At 41.1% G+C, this 17,314-nt stretch overlaps 1 protein-coding gene across 1 annotated transcript in view; it reads left to right on the top strand.

Annotated features, from left to right (window-relative positions):
• The window catches only part of PLXNB2 (plexin B2), a 79,264-nt gene extending 64,377 nt beyond the window's left edge, over positions 1 to 14,887 (top strand). The window contains exons 29-35 of the mRNA XM_009883654.1: positions 5,487 to 5,641; positions 7,294 to 7,454; positions 8,050 to 8,197; positions 8,753 to 8,817; positions 9,573 to 9,648; positions 11,604 to 11,678; positions 14,593 to 14,887. Of these exons, the coding sequence (XP_009881956.1) occupies positions 5,487 to 5,641; positions 7,294 to 7,454; positions 8,050 to 8,197; positions 8,753 to 8,817; positions 9,573 to 9,648; positions 11,604 to 11,678; positions 14,593 to 14,697 (785 nt within the window). The 3' untranslated portion in view covers positions 14,698 to 14,887. The remainder of the gene's footprint in view (positions 1 to 5,486; positions 5,642 to 7,293; positions 7,455 to 8,049; positions 8,198 to 8,752; positions 8,818 to 9,572; positions 9,649 to 11,603; positions 11,679 to 14,592) is intronic.
• The last annotated feature ends 2,427 nt before the right edge of the window (positions 14,888 to 17,314 follow it).

Below are 17,314 nucleotides of genomic sequence, written 5' to 3'. Positions count from 1 at the left end.
TATTTAGCAAAAATGTGCAGACTTCCATTTCACTTGTGTTGAGTGTTGGCCAGGAAATTAGGACAGGCAGAATTATCTGCCATTTACTTTTTACTCTCTCCTCCTGGATGCTTTCTGTTGAGACTTTTCCCAGCATCCTTGAAGTGTCTTCTAATGGTCATGGCTACATCTCTGCTGCTATCCTCTCACCCGTTTACTGCAAGTGCCCGCTGTAGTTGGCCAAGCGGTGACTACTGTATCACAGCAGGTGACAACCCAGCATGTTAATTTAAAAAGCCATCCAGTTTAATACAGAGGGCAGTGAAGTGCAGCCAGGCGAGGAGCTGATTCCTCCTCCCTGTTCAGTTTGGTTGCACCAACTGCCGAGATAATTGCTGTGGCAGTAGTTGCCTCCACTATAAAGAAGTGGAGTGGACCATGAATGGAGCCTGGTGGTGTCCTATCTTGCTTTGCTTTCTTAACGCAGAGCGGTGTTCAGTCTCCTGTTCTTCATCTTCCCACCTCGCTGCCCTCGTGGCAGGCAGTAGCAGACCAGACCATGCAGTTTTCTTTTGCTGGTGGCTTTTTTTTCTTTCCTCCTTCTCTACAATTACATCTTTAGCTATGATTTAGTATGATGAAGCTCTTTGAACATACATGATCTGTACTCCAAGATGAACTCCTTAGTTATACGTGTGGCATCCCAAATTGTAAAGGAAAAGCAGACTTCTGGGGACAGTGCTGTCACGCAAGGGCTCTCATACATGAGAAAAAAAAATCTGCAGAGAATTCAGATCCCAAAGTATGGACGGACTACAACTTCCACCACATTTCTTTTCCACACCCTGTCTTGCACCATAGTAGTGTACAAATTTGGGAAGACAGCATTTCGTGCCAGGCTAGCCCATTTTCTTTAGCACCAAAGGGTCCTCAGAGCTATCTGGTGCCAACTTGTTCTTTTGGAAAGCTGTAAAATTTTACAAAGCTAGTGCAAAGCAAGAGCCCACAGTGACAGAGATTTGTGAGACGCTATGCGTATAAAAGGGAGAGGACAGGATCAGAGGCTTCCCCTCCCACACATACACATTTATATGACACAGGGATTTACAGGGTTGGAATAAATAGAAATCCTATCCCAGCTCTATGAATGAGGCTTGTGATGAAGTGGTTTTCCTTTTATCCAGAGTCTCTCATTAACTTGCACCTTTTGCATTGAGAAGTGTCAGCTGAAGCCATTGACTGTCTGCCAAAGTACTAGGCTTTGCACAGAACGAAAATGTAAAACCATGTTCAGAGATGTTCCTCTAAAACCTGGCATTGCTTCCATGCTGCTTTTGATTCACAGCTTCTAACAGGAAGACACTAGAAGCTGGGGGTTGTGACAAATTAAATGCAGCATCTTTTGCTTCTGGAGATAATAAATGCAATTACTAATTTGTATCAAGATGGAGAATGGTTTCAGTGATTTCATGCTAGTATTTCTGTACTGAACTATAAGCCAAAACAACACGCTCTGTTGTTCTGGGTTGTTTTTTTTCTGGGTTGTTGGTTTTTTTTTCCTTTTCTAATTCTGAATAAAAATAGCCAGAGGGTTGCAGATCAGAAATACTGATTAGCAGATCCATGTAGGGCAGCCCTTCCTTCACCTCCACCGCGCGGTGTATTCGCAGTGGGGGAGGAGACTGGAAGGTAGGTAATTTGCCGAAGGCCACACAAGGGGAAAGGGGCTGCGTTGCCTGTCACCATCTCACTTGCCTCCATCATGTTTACTTCATGGTTCATACCACTATAATTAGTCAGTGCAGTCAATATTTGGCATTAACACACACACACACACACACACACACACACAGAGTGTTATTTTATATTGGCCAAAGAGTGCCCCAGGCCAAGATAAAAGAGTTTGGGGGAAGCATTTGACCCAGTGGGTGCAGTCTTCTCCCCACTTACAGCTTGACGCATAATGTGGCTACCGCAATTAAAAAAGAGGTGTTTTCCCCTATCTTTAATTTTCTTTGCCTCCTACTTTTCCATTGGGGAAAATTTTATCTCACAGAAATGTTATTTTCTCTTAGCAACCATACTGCTAACATGTTTTGTTGCCCCATGTTCTGAATTTCTCTTCCTCTTTCTTCCTGCTATTTTTAGCAATGAAGTGGGATCTTTGTGTTGCAAAAGTTTGTCTGGTTGTGCTGTAGTCTCTTAATCCCTGCTTTCCTGTGAAATAACTACTGCTTCACTAGTAGCCAGTTCTGTTGTCGCTAAACAAACGGGCCAAATCAAGCTGCACATAAAGGCCAGTAAATCTCAGTGGAAATGCCTTTGGTTGTTTCCTTTCTCCCCAAAGTTAAACTGGGCCATATACCATCAGGAGGGCAAAGAGAGGATAAATTCCTTTGAATCAAAGGAGGAAGCAGACGAGTGCCAAGTGGCTGACATAAGACTGGAAAATAATTTCTGCTCTAACTGTGTGATTTGATCTATTAATTTACAAAAGTAAATAACAGACATTGCAAAAGAAATTCCAGACTTCAGGCCCACCAGCGGTTCTTACTGTACTGGCGGGTGATTGCTATGAATGGTATCGATTGCGAAATCACAGCTGTTTCAAAACAAAGTGATAGTTTTATTTCTTTCTTGCCTCGTTCACATGAACTTCCAAGTCAAATTAAGGACTCTCAAAGGACAATGTGATTTCATGTGGCATTTATTTTTTTCCCCTACCTGGTTAAAAAGAAGTAAAGGCCCCAGAAAGCTTCATAGCTAATGGTTTTAGTGAGTATATCTAAAGTAGATTCAAGCAGAAGTGTTGGTTTGGCCAGATTACATATAAATGTTATTTTCTTCCATGTTGTAAAATATTGAATGTGCATGCAAGCTAGTAAATTTAGTGTAGCTGTTGAGGAACTTAGTTAATAAACTGCTATGGCCAAAAATTTGAAAGGACAAAATTCATGCAGTTAGAAACCGATATTTTCTGCTGTAACTAGGATTCAGTTGCATTAGACATACATATTAAAGCATAAAACTTAGCAGTAATGCAAAATAATTTGTGCAATAGGGCTGAATCACTATTTTTATGGGAAAAATACTTTCACATTTTAAAGACATTAATGATTTTAAATGCACCGATTCAGTAACTTCCACTGGAGAAGCACCATTGATTCTAGGGGCTACCAAAATTAGGAAATTAGAATCATAGAATCGCCTAGGTTGGAAGGGACCTTTAAGATCATCAAGTTCAACCATCAACCTAATACTGCCAAAACCACCACTAAACCATGTCCCTAAGCACCACGTCTACCTGTCTTTTAAATACCTCCAGGGATGGTGATTCAACCACTTCCCTGGGCAGCCTGTTCCAATGCTTGATAACCCTTTCAGTGAAGAAATTTTTCCTAATATCCATCTTAAACCTCCCCTGGCGCAACTTGAGGCCATTTCCTCCTGTCCTATCAGAAAGAGATAGAATAAGAAAGACAGTATCTTGCTAACAGCAGAGAAAAAAGAAAAAAAACACACGCACACACACAACCAGTCAGTGAAAGAACTCAATTCTCTAGCAAGCTGTGGCACACTGAGGGTGTAGTTTACAAGAATATCTGCTGAAATCAGTATAACTTTCTTATTCATAGAATCATAGAATAGTTTGGGTTGGAAGGGACCCTAAAGATCATGTAGTTCCCACCCTGGACACCTTCCACTAGACCAGGTAGCTCAAAGCCCCATCCAGCCTGGCCTTGAACACTTCCAGGGATGGGGCATCCACAGCCTCTCTGGGCAACCTGTGCCAGTGCCTCACCACCCTCACAGTAAATAATTTATTCTTAATATCTATTCTAAATCGACCCTCTTCCAGTTTAAAACCGTTACCCCTCGTCCTATTGCCACACTCCCCATCTTTCCTGTAGGCCCCCTTTAGGTACTGGAAAGCTGCTATAAGGTCTCCCTGGAGCCTACTCTTCTCCAGGCTGAACTACCCCAACACTCTCAGCCTGTCCTCATAGGAGAGGTGTTCCAGCCCTCTGATCATCTTCATGGCCCTCCTCTGGACCCACTCCAACAGGTCCACATCCTTCTTATGTTGGGGCTCAAGAGCTGTATGCAGTACTGGAGATGGGGTCTCACCCGAGCAGAGTAGAGGGGCAAAATCACCTCCCTCGACCTGCTGGCCACACTTCTTTTGATGCAAGCCAGGATGCGATTCGCCTTCTGGGCTATGAGCACACATTGCCGGCTCATGTCCAGCTTTTCATCCACCAGTACCCCCAAGTCCTTCTCCTCAGTGCTGCTCTCAATCCCTTCATCCCCCAGCCTGTATTGATACGGGGGCATAGCCCAGACCCAGGTGCAGGACTGCAGGTTCACATGTGCCCACTTCTTAAGCCTGTCCAGGTCCCTCTGGGTGGCATCCCTCCCCTCCAGCGCAGAGGAAGAATAAGCAAACCCAGGAGGTTTGAAACTAAGCTTGTGACACAGAATCTTTATTTCAAGGGATGTTAATTGCAAGTTAAAACAATTACATCATCTCTTTTAGAAGCATTCATAACAAAAGATTCTCAAGTATAGAGTTGAACATTCATGTTGATGCTGAAATGAAAGACTCCCTTTATTCCACTGCGTGATCATTTGAGTTAGCTCAGGGACCAGATGCACGTAGCATAGCAAGGCACTGTAATCAGGTGAGTTTTCGTAAGCATCTAGGAGCTTCCTCCTGATTCTGCTATATGCTAACAGACTTGGTGTGAGACTCTCTCCCTGGTTTAAGCTATGAATACTGACCAAAAAAAAAATAAAATCTTATTATAATGGATTATGAGTTTGCTGTAGTCATTACCTGTGTCTGCTGGAGTTCACATCCTCTCACTAAAAGGATGCATTTTACCTCCTTTCAGCTGCAAAGTCAAGTGGTGGTGGTCAAATGCTGATAAAGGCAGATCTGAACTGAGGTACCATACTTTGAACTCAGCAGTTACAGTAAAAATGTAAATTATAATGATGATACCTAGAAAAACATTGATATCATAAATTCTTAAATTGCAACTGCCAAATTCACCAGAGCTGCTACAACAATATCTTGCCTTGTCCCTGGAGCAGGCTACGATTGCCCTTTCTGTGGTGGCTGTTGGGTCAGACCTTGCTGAATTTCTATAACTTGATGACGTATCTGAAAATTCACAAAGGGGCAGAGTATTTCACTGTGTGGACCTCAAAAAAATACACAGGCTGTGCTGAGGTGACCAAACAGGGGGTTCCTTGTTGTGTGATTCCTTCCTCTCCCTTTGCTCTTGACAAAAGCAAGCCGCAATCCTACTTCAGTGCTGCTTTTTCAGCTTATGTATTATTGAACATTTAATACTTGAGTTGTATATGTTGGACAGGACCGAGAAAAAGTAAGTTAACAATAAAGAAACAGGGTCTTACCTTTACTTAGGTATATGATTATTTTTGTGTTGCTGAATTGGGCGTGGGACATTTTTTGTAATTATTGCAATTGCTGTTTCTAGGGCATGCACTCCTGGAAGACGAAAATAAGGTCTGGCATCTAGTCCGGCCAGTAGATGAAATAGATGAAGGTAAATCAAAGCGGGGCAGTGTGAAAGAAAAAGAGAGGACCAAAGCTATTACAGAAATCTACCTGACCAGACTTCTTTCTGTGAAGGTAAGGCTCAGCTGTGCCACGGTAACACCTTACGTCTATAGATTTTGAGGTACAACTGAAGAAAATGATGCAACTATTAGTCATGCATTTGGCTGCAATTTTGAATATGTCTCATGTACATACAAGCTGGTGTTCAGGGCTTCAAGTTATTAATATGCCCCGAGGAACATTACTGGGAAAGAGATAAAGTATAACTCCTGATCAAAGCTGAGAACCATGATATTATGTGTTCGTTAAATAAGGATTTTTCTTGCAAGACAGAGATGGATGTTCTCCTCTGTGCCACCTGTTTAGATAATATCCTATGGGTTTTTGTTTTGAACCAAATGCTTTATGAACTGCTCAAGAGCCTTATATTTCCCTGGGTTTGGTTGTGGCCAATGCTGCTGTATAATCTAGAAAAATAATAAAAATGTTTTCAAATAATAATAGTCCTTTTAGAGTATTTGTAGTGCTTATGCTGCAGAATGGATCATAATCAAAATAATTTTGTGAAGCATTCCTCCTTGCAGAAAGAATTTACAATAATGTGTTTAATGATCCTAAAGCCAGGTTCCTGATCAGAGTGATGTGGTTCCAGCTTAAGGCCGTTTGTCCAAGTCTGAAAGTGGATGTGAAGGAAAGTCTGTGTATAGATGACATAGACTCAGGACAAAGAGCCAGCAAGATGCAGCCACCCCTTTTCATTGCAGCACCCAATTGCAGCACCCAATTAGCCAGTTTATAGATTATTACCAGTCTGGAGCTTTACTAACTTGTACGGAGCTGGTGAGGTGTAATGGCTGGGACCACAGCTACCCATACAGCCCAAGGACTGTCAGTGTGTGCTCGCTGACAGCCGTGTGTCTTAGGGCTCCTTGCCTTCTCGGTCCCTGCCCTGTTCTGGGGCTGGCAGCTGGAGTGATGGTGAGAGAGAGGATGCAGCCCTTCAGACATGTCCATAGGGCCAACCAGCTGAGTGGGGATGAACTGCATGTGGCCTCGACAAGGTCATCTCTGAAACAAGGGGACAGTCTCTGAGGTCACAGTCTCTAAGGTCCGGGCATGTGCAGGAATCCAGCCAAGCACACAGTCCTCCTGGGGACACTTCACTCAGGCTCGGTGGAGCTCATGGGGCTGGACCAGGCTGGGTGTCTGATGGCACCCAAGTGCTTGCGCTCAAACAAAATGTCAAATGGTCACTGGTACTTGTCCTCTCATTCTGTTTCTAAAAATTGCATGGTGCTCTAGAGTCAGAGAAACTGGAGGAGGGAAGCTGCAAAACCATTAAAAACGGCTAACAATTATTTTATGTGCACAACGACCCTGAAGTGTAAATGTGTTGTATACTTAGCAAGCAGTTTTTGCTTCTTCTGCCAAGCAGAAAGCACATGTTTCTGTGCAAACTGTAGAATAGTTGGTGGTGTCACAACCTTTCAGGCTAGAACATAAAATTGTTCTCTAGAAGGTCTTTACTGTGTTGGCAGTTTGCAAGGTCACTGCACTAAGAAGTTGCTTGCTTTTTGTCACCTGGTACCCTTAGCACTCAGGATGAAGGCCATCAGTGACTGCAACTAGCTTTTAGTGTCAGTAGGTCTAAAAGAATCTAGGATGGCACTGAGTTCAGCCTGTAACACAAATGTAATAGATTTTTTCTTAAAATTTGCTTTTAGGGGACACTTCAGCAGTTTGTAGATAACTTCTTTCATAGCGTGCTCAACTCAAACCACGTGGTGCCCCCAGCTGTGAAATACTTCTTTGACTTTCTTGATGAGCAAGCAGAAAAACATGATATCAAGGATGAAGATACCATTCACATCTGGAAAACAAACAGGTACGGTATGAACAGAATAATACTTGTATTGCAGAGAAATGAGAGTGTAATTGCCAGGTATGAACTGGCACTCTTACCACAAATTTCATTTATAATTCTCAGGATCACTTTAATTGAAATAATGCGTTTATATGATCAGAAGGATTCCCCATAAGCCTAGAAGCTGCAAAAATGAAACCAGCCTACCTATGGGGTTGTCATTGGCACATTTACCACTTTACTTTTTGTCTTTCCTCAGAGAAGAGGAAAGCAAGAGGCAAATGGGCCTAGATTTACCTGTCAAAGCCAAAAATCTGAGAAAGTACTACTCGGGTACTTTCTCTAACCACGCAGACATCTTCTTTTGCTATCTTGAGGCACTTAAGATTCTTCTCATACAAGTTTTTCTCATTTTTCTGAGAGAGATGTAAAGGTTTGGTTTTCAGACATGGAAACCAGACAACAGATAGCTTGTATAAATGTTGAAATAGAAAATTAAGCTTCACTGTTGTGAGGAGATCAAAATGCAAAACCTAGACTTAATTTCATGTGATTTGCTTGGTGTAGAACATTTATTGTGCAAAAAGGCTTATTTATCTTTTTCCTTGCTTTGCAGCCTGCCTCTTAGATTCTGGGTAAACATACTGAAAAATCCCCATTTCATCTTTGATGTTCATGTTCACGAAGTAGTGGATGCTTCCTTGTCAGTCATTGCACAGACTTTCATGGATGCTTGCACAAGAACAGAGCACAAATTAAGCAGAGTAAGTGATTTGCATTCTACATCCCGACAACGCTCATGCCTGACAAGACAAAGGGCATCCTCACAGACAATACCCATTCTCTGGGGAGATACAGCCTTGATAGTTTCTTTTTAGTTTTATAATGAAGTTAGCATTTCACCACTTAACAGGTTGGTGAACATGTCAGTGTTACTGTGTAGTCTGCTGATTGATTTTTATAAAAAGCAGAAAATACCAACAGCTTTTGTAAAAAGCAGGTTTAAGACCTGATTATTTCATGTCCACCAATAATATAGTATCATCTTGCACTGATGTATTTGTAATGCTGTGTATAAACTTCATCCCTTTAAGGCAAATAATCTCACCCATGTACCCAGGTAAATTGTAATAATAAGCATCCCCATGTTAATGTCTGTAAAGCTCAAGCGCATGCAAATATAAAGCTTGATCTTAGGTTCTTGTCATGGTTTGGGCCAGACTGGCCACTGAAATGAACCAGGACAGTTCTTGACTTTCTGTTGCTTCCTTGAGATGTTCATAAATCAACCAAGTTTCTCTCTATTATAAATTTTTCAGGATTCTCCCAGTAATAAATTACTTTACGCGAAAGAAATCTTTAACTATAAGAAAATGGTGGAAGAGTAAGTACAGACTCTTTTCCTGTTTATTCGGAGCTGTTAGGGCCTTGAGCCTGTGTGAATTTACTCAGTGAGAGGAAAAGCGAATGCTGAGGTCGTCATAGTCAACTGTCAAATGTTCAGAATTTTACATCTGAATGTTAAAGCGTTCCCTTGGTGGTGGCGTTGGCAGTGTTGAAATGAAGTGCTGTTATGACCCAGTGCATGCTCATGTCTTTGCAGGCAGATGGATAGATTTATGGATACAGTTATTCAGGAGAAAAGATGATGCTGTTTTCCACAGCGGTTGCTGTCACCCACATGATCTGCTTAACCAACACTGCACTTCCGTAACTCAGTAGAGATCAAATCCTGAAAACATTTTTACAAAAACCTTTTTTTCTATTCCCTCTCTGACTTCATTCATTTACTAATTGGCAATTCTGTGAATGCCACAGAAGGTCTGCCACAGGACAAAACCTTTACTAACTGATGGCTTCAAAAGTTCGGAGACCTAAAATAAACATTAGCTGCAATTACAAATAGATATCTTTCCTGTGGTTTGGCCCTGTACAGTCAGGTGTGATTTGCCTCTGTTGCAGAAGTGCTAATGACTGTTGGGAGACAGGATTACTACAGGAATCATTGGTCTGTTGTGGCAGAACATCTCTTGCATTATTAGGAAGCTTGTTTAAAATAATTGCAAAATCGAAATACAGAATTACCAGAAAGCCAGCGTGTATTTCACCTAATTGAAAGTTTGTTTTTGTTTGTTGCAGTTACTACAAAGGTATTCGTCAGATGGTGCCAGTTAGTGACCAAGATATGAATACCCATCTAGCAGAGATTTCTAGGGTAAGAATAAATTCCGTTTTCTTGTCCTGAAATCGGAGCCAAGTGTAGCAGTGTTTTTCTTTGTCTTCTCTTTCCAGCCCAACAAGTGGGTTTATTGTATGTGCAAACATCAAACGAGTTATTTCAAATATCTCTGAAATACTCCTCCTTACTGTAGTCATGCCTTTTAGCCCTTTGAAATGTCGATTATTGAATGGAACTAAGAACGGTTATCATCGCTTATCTATCTGAGTGATGCAGGCACCAGAGCAAAGTGTTCAGATTTTTTCACATCCGTTGTGGAAAAACAATAGCACTCTTGAATGGTGTTTTCTCTCTGCAGCATATAGAGGATTTTTAGCATTGATCATACTGGTAACAAATAATGACTGAATGCACAGTGCTACCACATCAAAAATTAGATTTCAGAAATTAAAGGGGAGGCACATATGTTAAGTGTAGCCTATTTTAGAGCTGTCTATACGAGTGCAATACTGCTTTACGCTGCATGTGAGAAGCTCATGTTCCCTCTCAGTGGCACTTTTTGCATTAAAGGTTATTGGGGTTCATCTGTCATGGAGAAGAGCAGAGGGGGTTGGTTGCTAGCTGGGGACTCCGGTTGGAGACTGGTGGAGCAAAGATGCTACAAAACCTGCTTCAGTCTTCAAAGAGCCTGTCCGCTCTGCAGCTCAGCTTAGATGGGGCAGGCTCGTGCCTTCGAAGCACTCAATTTAACTTGGAGAACCAGGAGAGGCCCTCACCAGTCTTAAAAGATGGATGTTTAGCCTCAGCAAAGAGACAGTGTACTTACTGGCTGGTTTACTTATTTGCTTCATTTAGTTGAAGAGTTCTAGCAAAAGGAGGATGTTTGAGGAATTTTTTGTGGTTTGTTTATTTCGGTGCCCTTAGGACCTAACATTTTGCAGATCAACGTCCTCATGAGAGCATTTCTATTTTCAGTCATTCACTACAAAACTCATCTGCAGTGACATTTCATTTTCCAGTTCAGTTTATTTATTACACAAATTGAGATTTATATAAAATTAAAACATTTGGTGATTAAAAGTAAATTCAATAGAATATTTTAACATCAGCAGAATATGTTGATCCTTTCTATTTACATTATAAATTATGATAAAAATGAATATGGAAAGAGTAATCGAACATTGCAAATTTTGACCATCAGTAGAAGTGACTTTTATAAAGCAGGGAAAGATGGATGTTTCTCTGCTGCTTTATGCCTTGGGTAATCATTTATGCCAGTGACAATATTTTGCAGTTCTTAATTTTCTTAACAAACTTAAAAGACTAAAGGTATAACTAGAGATTTAAATCCTATACATTTGAATGAAAAACATCTGTTTAGAAGGTAGAGTGGGGGGAGGGAGGAAGAGGTAATGAGGGATTATTTCCTGCTTCATTTAAAGTCCTTTCTCTCTCTGTCTCTTTCTCCTTTTCCATCTTTGTGATTCAGATGGCTTTTTCCAAACGTACATGTGCTCATGATCTTGATGAGTTACACCTTTGCTGTAGTGAGGTGTGAATCATTTCAAAGAGTTAAAAAGAGCTGGATAAAGGATTTCAAACAGCCATGACAGGGACAGAACCAATGTTTAATATCTCAACAATACGTAGATTGTACTGACTAAATGTTTTAGTTATATATACCCACATTGTTAACAGCTGTTTGAGCTGTAGTCTGTGGTTTGACATTCAGAATTCAAAATATTTTCCACCTCCAGTGTGAGAGTTGTGGACAGGCTGGAGAAACACCAGCGGGAAAGTCTTGATTTAAAAATCACCAAACAAAAGTTTTCTCACCCCTTTCTTCTGTACCAACCGCCATTTCACAAAAGTTACAGGATGCAGAGTTTGCATTTGGGAATATTGTATCTGGCAGTCACACATGTGGATAACTTTCAGCTGTCTGTGGTCGTGTTTTGACGTGTTTGCTGCTCGCTTGTGTTGTTTAACAGGCACATACCGATTCCTTAAATACACTTGTGGCTCTACACCAACTCTACCAGTATACTAACAAATACTATGATGAGGTAAGTTGCGGCTTTTGTTTTCATTTTTTATTAATATCAATGGTAAAAAGTTACAAAGGCTAACATCAGGCTAAAGGAACAACTTCTGGAATTCCCTGGGTAATTGGGTAAAAACAATGCTGAGCAGAAGGCTCTAATTTTGCAATTATACACCTTGCTTGGCAATTACACTGGTCAAGGGTGCATTCTTATAAATGAACAATTTCTTTATGGGCTATCTGGTTTTGGTAGTGATAGTTTAATGAGATCCGTAAGAGAAAGAGATTTAAAAATCATTTCTCTTCAGTACTACCATCCTAAGAATGGTAATTCCTAAAAATTAGGACATAAGCAAGAAGCACTCGTCAGAGCTGTATCAGGTTTCAAGCCAGTGGGGGGTTTTATTAGGAACAATGCGTTAGACTTGGTTTGCTTGTAGGAATGGGGCCGTGCCTTTTTTATTAGTTAAGATGCACTTATAACTTCCATGCGTGCTACCATCCCCGTTTCGCCGTGCCAAATGAAGTGCCTGCCCAAGGTAAACCAAAGTAGAGTAACTGTTGAATATAGTCTGATTCAAAAGGAGGCTCACAGATTCAGTCCAAAACATTACTTAGGTTCTTCAGGCCTTGTGGAAAGGGGGACAAAGAACATCCCAGTGTAGCTGGGCTGTGGCTGTGGCTCTCCAAACTTAATCTGAAAACAAAAAGAGAGAAGGAAACTTTTATTCAAAGGTTACCATGGAAATGAATGCCTCCAGAAAACTCTCAGAGTTAAATCAAAGCAAGTAAGAACAGATGCTGAATCGAAAAGGAGTACAGCACATGTGAGCTGTCTTCAGTTTGTCTTGCACCTCAGCACAGTTCGTGTTTTCACTTATATTTAGCACTAAAGGCACCAAGTCTCATCCCTCAGCTTCACTGCAGCTGCTTTATACAGGAGCAGCCAGCCAGTCACAGCTTTAAAACAGATGTAAGCAGGGAAAAATCAAATCACCCTGAGAGTTCTTGCAGTGGAGGTCAGCAGGGGAAGCGGCCAGAGGAATGCAGGCCAACCTCATGGCGTTGGTTTCCTCACCCCTTATCCCCAGCGCTAACCAAGCTGACTCTCCACGCGTTCCCGTGGCCTGACCTCTTACAGAAACACTCGGGGACCCTGGATGAAAGATGAACCATAAACTGTTCTTCCACACCCCTGTGTCCCTGCTTCCCCTCGTGGCTTCGCGTTTGGGGGCAGACGCAGGTGGAGTCACCAATCTGTGGGATTCATCAGTGTCAGGCCAGCAAACCCCAACACGTAGCCGCAGCTCTTCCTGTCGCATACATCACTGTATCACAACAAGGTGCATCGGATGAAAAGGCTGCTAATTCAGAGTTATGGAGATAATCTGTCAAGAACCATTCAGTAAAATTAATCGAGCTTATTTATTTTCCGTTAAAATGTTTTAATTTGCATAAATTGGAACATTTTGCAGCTGCCCTTGTCTTTATTACTGACGCAGTGGTTCCCAGCATGCGCTGTACCTTCTGCATCTCTGCAGGGCTTGACAATGACTAAGTGGGTACATTCTAATTGTCCACATTTATATGAAGGATATATTCACCAGCAGAGATAATCATGAATTATTTAGTCTAGATTTGAGGAGTTACAGCTAGATGTAATTGTTTAAATTAAGGGAACAATATCAAATTAAATTAGGCCCAATTTAAATACTGTAATAAGTGTTTATTAACTCTTGTAAAAATGTTTTCACGCTTTAAAAACAAATCCATTCAAATAATTCTTTCTAAACAAATTTGCTCCAGCATTTGAAACTCAAATGCTATACCAGCCCTTCAAATTGAAGTTATTGGCTAGATTGATACTGACTGCATTAATCTCCATTGTCAATGAAGTGCAAGAAGTAATGAGAGCCACAGGTAGTGACAGGCAAACTCTATTTCTCCAGTTCTTCTACTGGCAAGTTTATATAGTATTTAAACAGAGCTAAAGGTTTCTGCTTGATTACAGTGTCTGACTGTTATTAATAAAGCCAGTTCTAGAAAAAGAATGGTTTTGCCATGTAACACGTTCTTCTACTGGAGAAATCTAATAGTCAGTGGAAAGGTTTCCCTAAAGGATGGTGGAAATGAAAACCTTTTGAAACCTTTGAAATTTGATCTTGAGAAGCCCTAAAAAACTCTATTTGAAGAAAAGCCTTCTCATAACAGTTGACCTTTTCTAGCTCTCGTTTTCAAATCCCTTGTGTCTTACAGTCCTACCTTGCTTTATATATATTCCGTGGAGCAGAGGCTGCATGCGGGATGCTGGGGGGCTCCTCTGACGAGCTCTTTGCTTCCTGAGCTACGTGGTGCTGGGCCAGAGTCTGGGCATTTCTTGGCGAGAGCCAAAGGGAGCTGCCAGCAGCTCCCTGACGCTGTGGCCAGACCATTTTCTTCATCATATTGCCTGTAGACACAAGAGACCTTGTGTTGCTCTACCTTATGTCAGTGCGTGGACCACCCAGGAGCTTCTTATAACGAAAGCTCGTGGGGCTGGGGCTTAATTACTGCTGGTAAATGACCCCTAAGCCTTGTAGGGTGCACTGTAAGTAAAAGTACTGATTCTTAAATAGCAATAAAGACGTTTTGCCCCCTGCCTGCTCCATCCTGGAATGTAATATTTCACAAGATAAAGTACTACCTATCAATTTGCTTGGATTCCAGCATAATGGAAAACATTACAGCAACTTAGATAAAGTAACAAAGACGATCATTTTTATTGCCTTTGTGTAAAAACAGAACAAGGGGCCTACTAGATGGACTTTATCTTTGGTACAGAGTGAATGCAGAAGACTCTTTCCAACCAAAGTAGTATTAAACACTTGGTCCGGGAATATACTTGTCGTATATTTTAAGCTAAATGATTCTAAACATTCTGTGTTTATTTGTTCCAGATTATAAATGCACTTGAAGAGGATCCAGCTGCACAAAAAATGCAGCTTGCCTTCCGTTTACAGCAAATAGCAGCTGCGTTAGAGAATAAAGTGACTGACCTTTGACTCAAAAGCCGCAATAAAGAAATCTGATCTGAAGATGTTCAAATTCATTCTTCCTGTTAAGGAAATAGTGTTCTATTTTTTAATGTATAATTACAACTTTAAATGAAAGATTTCATGTTTTTTTGATAGCAGAGGTGTAATGTAAAGAATTTTTACTGTAAATTATGCTCCTAATTAAAATCTGTGTTGTGTGTAAATGAATCTTCTGTGGGAAAGAGAGTCCTTTGGTTGGGGGCAGGGTGGGGGGTGGAAGAAGGAAAACCTATAGTTCGTTTAATTTAGTAGAATCTGAGACATCAGCATTTAGGATTCGTTATGCAAGTAAATTCAATGCTATAGCATCCTTTCTACATTAAGCAATATTTATACTAGGAAAACAATAGCATACTCAGAGACACATGCAATATCCCCTTTTATTTTGATAACTGGAAATTGACTTCCATATAGCTCCAAAACTTAAGTCTATGTTCATAACAGACATCGTGAACAATGTGTCTGATTTCTCTGCAAAACCTGAAAATGGGATTTGCTACCACACACGGTTCTTAATTTAATTATTTATGTCCATGGTGATGCACAGCATTGCACCCACCACAGTTGGCTGTGACAGAAACAAGAGTAATGTCAATGTAGGAGGGTTCTACCGGTAAAGTCTCATTTGGTTCAGAAATCACTGCAAAGAATTAATTAGTCTTAAACCTTTACAACTCTTTGTTATTATTGTGAGTTTTATGATATATGCTAATGTGCCTTACTTGTACTAATTCTGTGAATCTGATGAATGGTTTTGTAAAAAGAAGCAGATCGGAAAAAGAAATATTTATGTGCTATTGAATGACTTTTGTGTGAAAAACATGACCAGCAGAATGCTTGTAATTAGCTGCTTGCCGAGAGTGTGCTGTTTAACATGATTTGATTATGTATAATATCTTATTTTAGAATGGTTCTGATGATTTTTTATTTGAATCTTGGAACTGTCCTAGAAATACCATCACTTGTTTTTATTGTATTTGTGATGTAAAATACTAGTATGATATTGGAAAAAAATCATATACCCGTCTATTGAAAACCACTCAGTCAGTTTTGAGCCTTGGAATGCTGCATTTGGTTGAATACACACCTTAACCCATAGCAAAGACAATTGAAATAACTTGTCAGAAAAGTGTGTGTTTACAATATAGGTAAGCTCCGTACAAATCAAAAAGTTAGGTACGTCTTCTTAAATTGCTGTATTGCACATCAGAAAACTTTATTCTTCTTTGTCTTGCAAGTTTTTGGCAGTAAAGTAGCATTTTAATGAAGCGCTGCCATCTGTACTCCTTCGTTCATTGTCCTGCCAAGCGCCCGGACTCTGCTGATTCTCAGCAAGCTAACGCAGTGTCTGCTGCCCACGCGCCCTGCCCGGTAGGTTGTCACACAGTGACTTTTACTGTTTGTTGATATTTTTTTCCCTTTTTGAGAATTTCCTAGTATTTCTCAGTGGGCCTTTCCTTCAGTTCCCGAAAGTCAAATGCCTCACCAGAACTGGTTTCCTGCCCAGTAGGCTGGGAGGGGTTTGTTGGTTTGTTTTGTACTCAGCTTCTTGCATTTGTGTATAATCATTCCTGAACCTGCCTGGGCTATAAGTTATTTTACACTGTTTAGGACTGAGGTACACTACTTCTGCGTAAAGGTGCTTTGCCAGCTACTCCTTCATCAACAAAAGCATCCTAATTTCATGGCTAATCTGTTTCTTTGTCATTATTTGTAAATCCTGTTAATTGTAAATCAAATACAATGTTGTTTTTTTCCACCAAGTGTCACGGGATCTTTACTGAAATTGGAGGGTGGGTGTTGAAAGGGGTTTGTGATGCTTCCTCCGGGGGTGATGCAGCACCGGCGTCCGTCAGTCTGCGGTCAGTAATGGAGGAGCACAGCACATCCTGCAGATGGTGTGCCTGACATCATGCCCTTTTTGTGGGCACTTGCTCTGAAAAATGAGAGTACTCTTGAGAAGAGAGGATGTAGCGCAACATCCCGTAGCGAGGTCTTCTTGCCTGATGAAAATCCGTCTTGGGACCTGAAAGCTAATTAAAATGCAGGCTCAGCAGCATCTCTCCAGGGAGATCAGAAAGCCCTGCTTGAGCAAGGAGGCTTTCAGAGGGAACATTACGCGTCCCCCACCATCAGTGACTCGATGCAGAGCAGCTGAAGGCGATCATAAGCTGCCGTGGGCGGTGGCAATGCTGGATCTTTCTTACCTGTTAGACAGGTGTGTGTGTGTGTGTGTCTGCCGGCATGTGCGAGTTTGTGATGGATCCATTGGTCATTCTTTGATGCCCTTTTTTTTACAACCTGGGAAATTTGCAGGCTTTCCGCGCTGCAGTGCTGTCTGCCAGGGAACACGGAGGCAGATAACGGTGAGCAGCTGCAGCTACAAAGGAGACTTAATGCCAGTTCTTCAGTTTCTCTAAGTCTCCTCTTCTGAAAGCACAGAGTTGGAATTTGAATTGAAGAACTGGGCTGGTTTATTTTATTCTTTCTTCGTTTGGCTGAGCTCCTCCAGTGCTTGTTTTTCCACTCTGGTGCTCTGTTTTGTCCAGGCCTAGAATTTTGGCTTCGGTTTTACCTACATTTT

This window comes from Charadrius vociferus, unplaced genomic scaffold, assembly GCF_000708025.1.
Source record: "Charadrius vociferus isolate BGI_N301 unplaced genomic scaffold, ASM70802v2 scaffold43, whole genome shotgun sequence".
Taxonomy (NCBI): Eukaryota; Metazoa; Chordata; class Aves; order Charadriiformes; family Charadriidae; genus Charadrius; species Charadrius vociferus.
The sequence above is the reverse complement of the archived record's forward strand: the minus strand, read 5'-3'. Positions and strand labels throughout refer to the sequence as shown.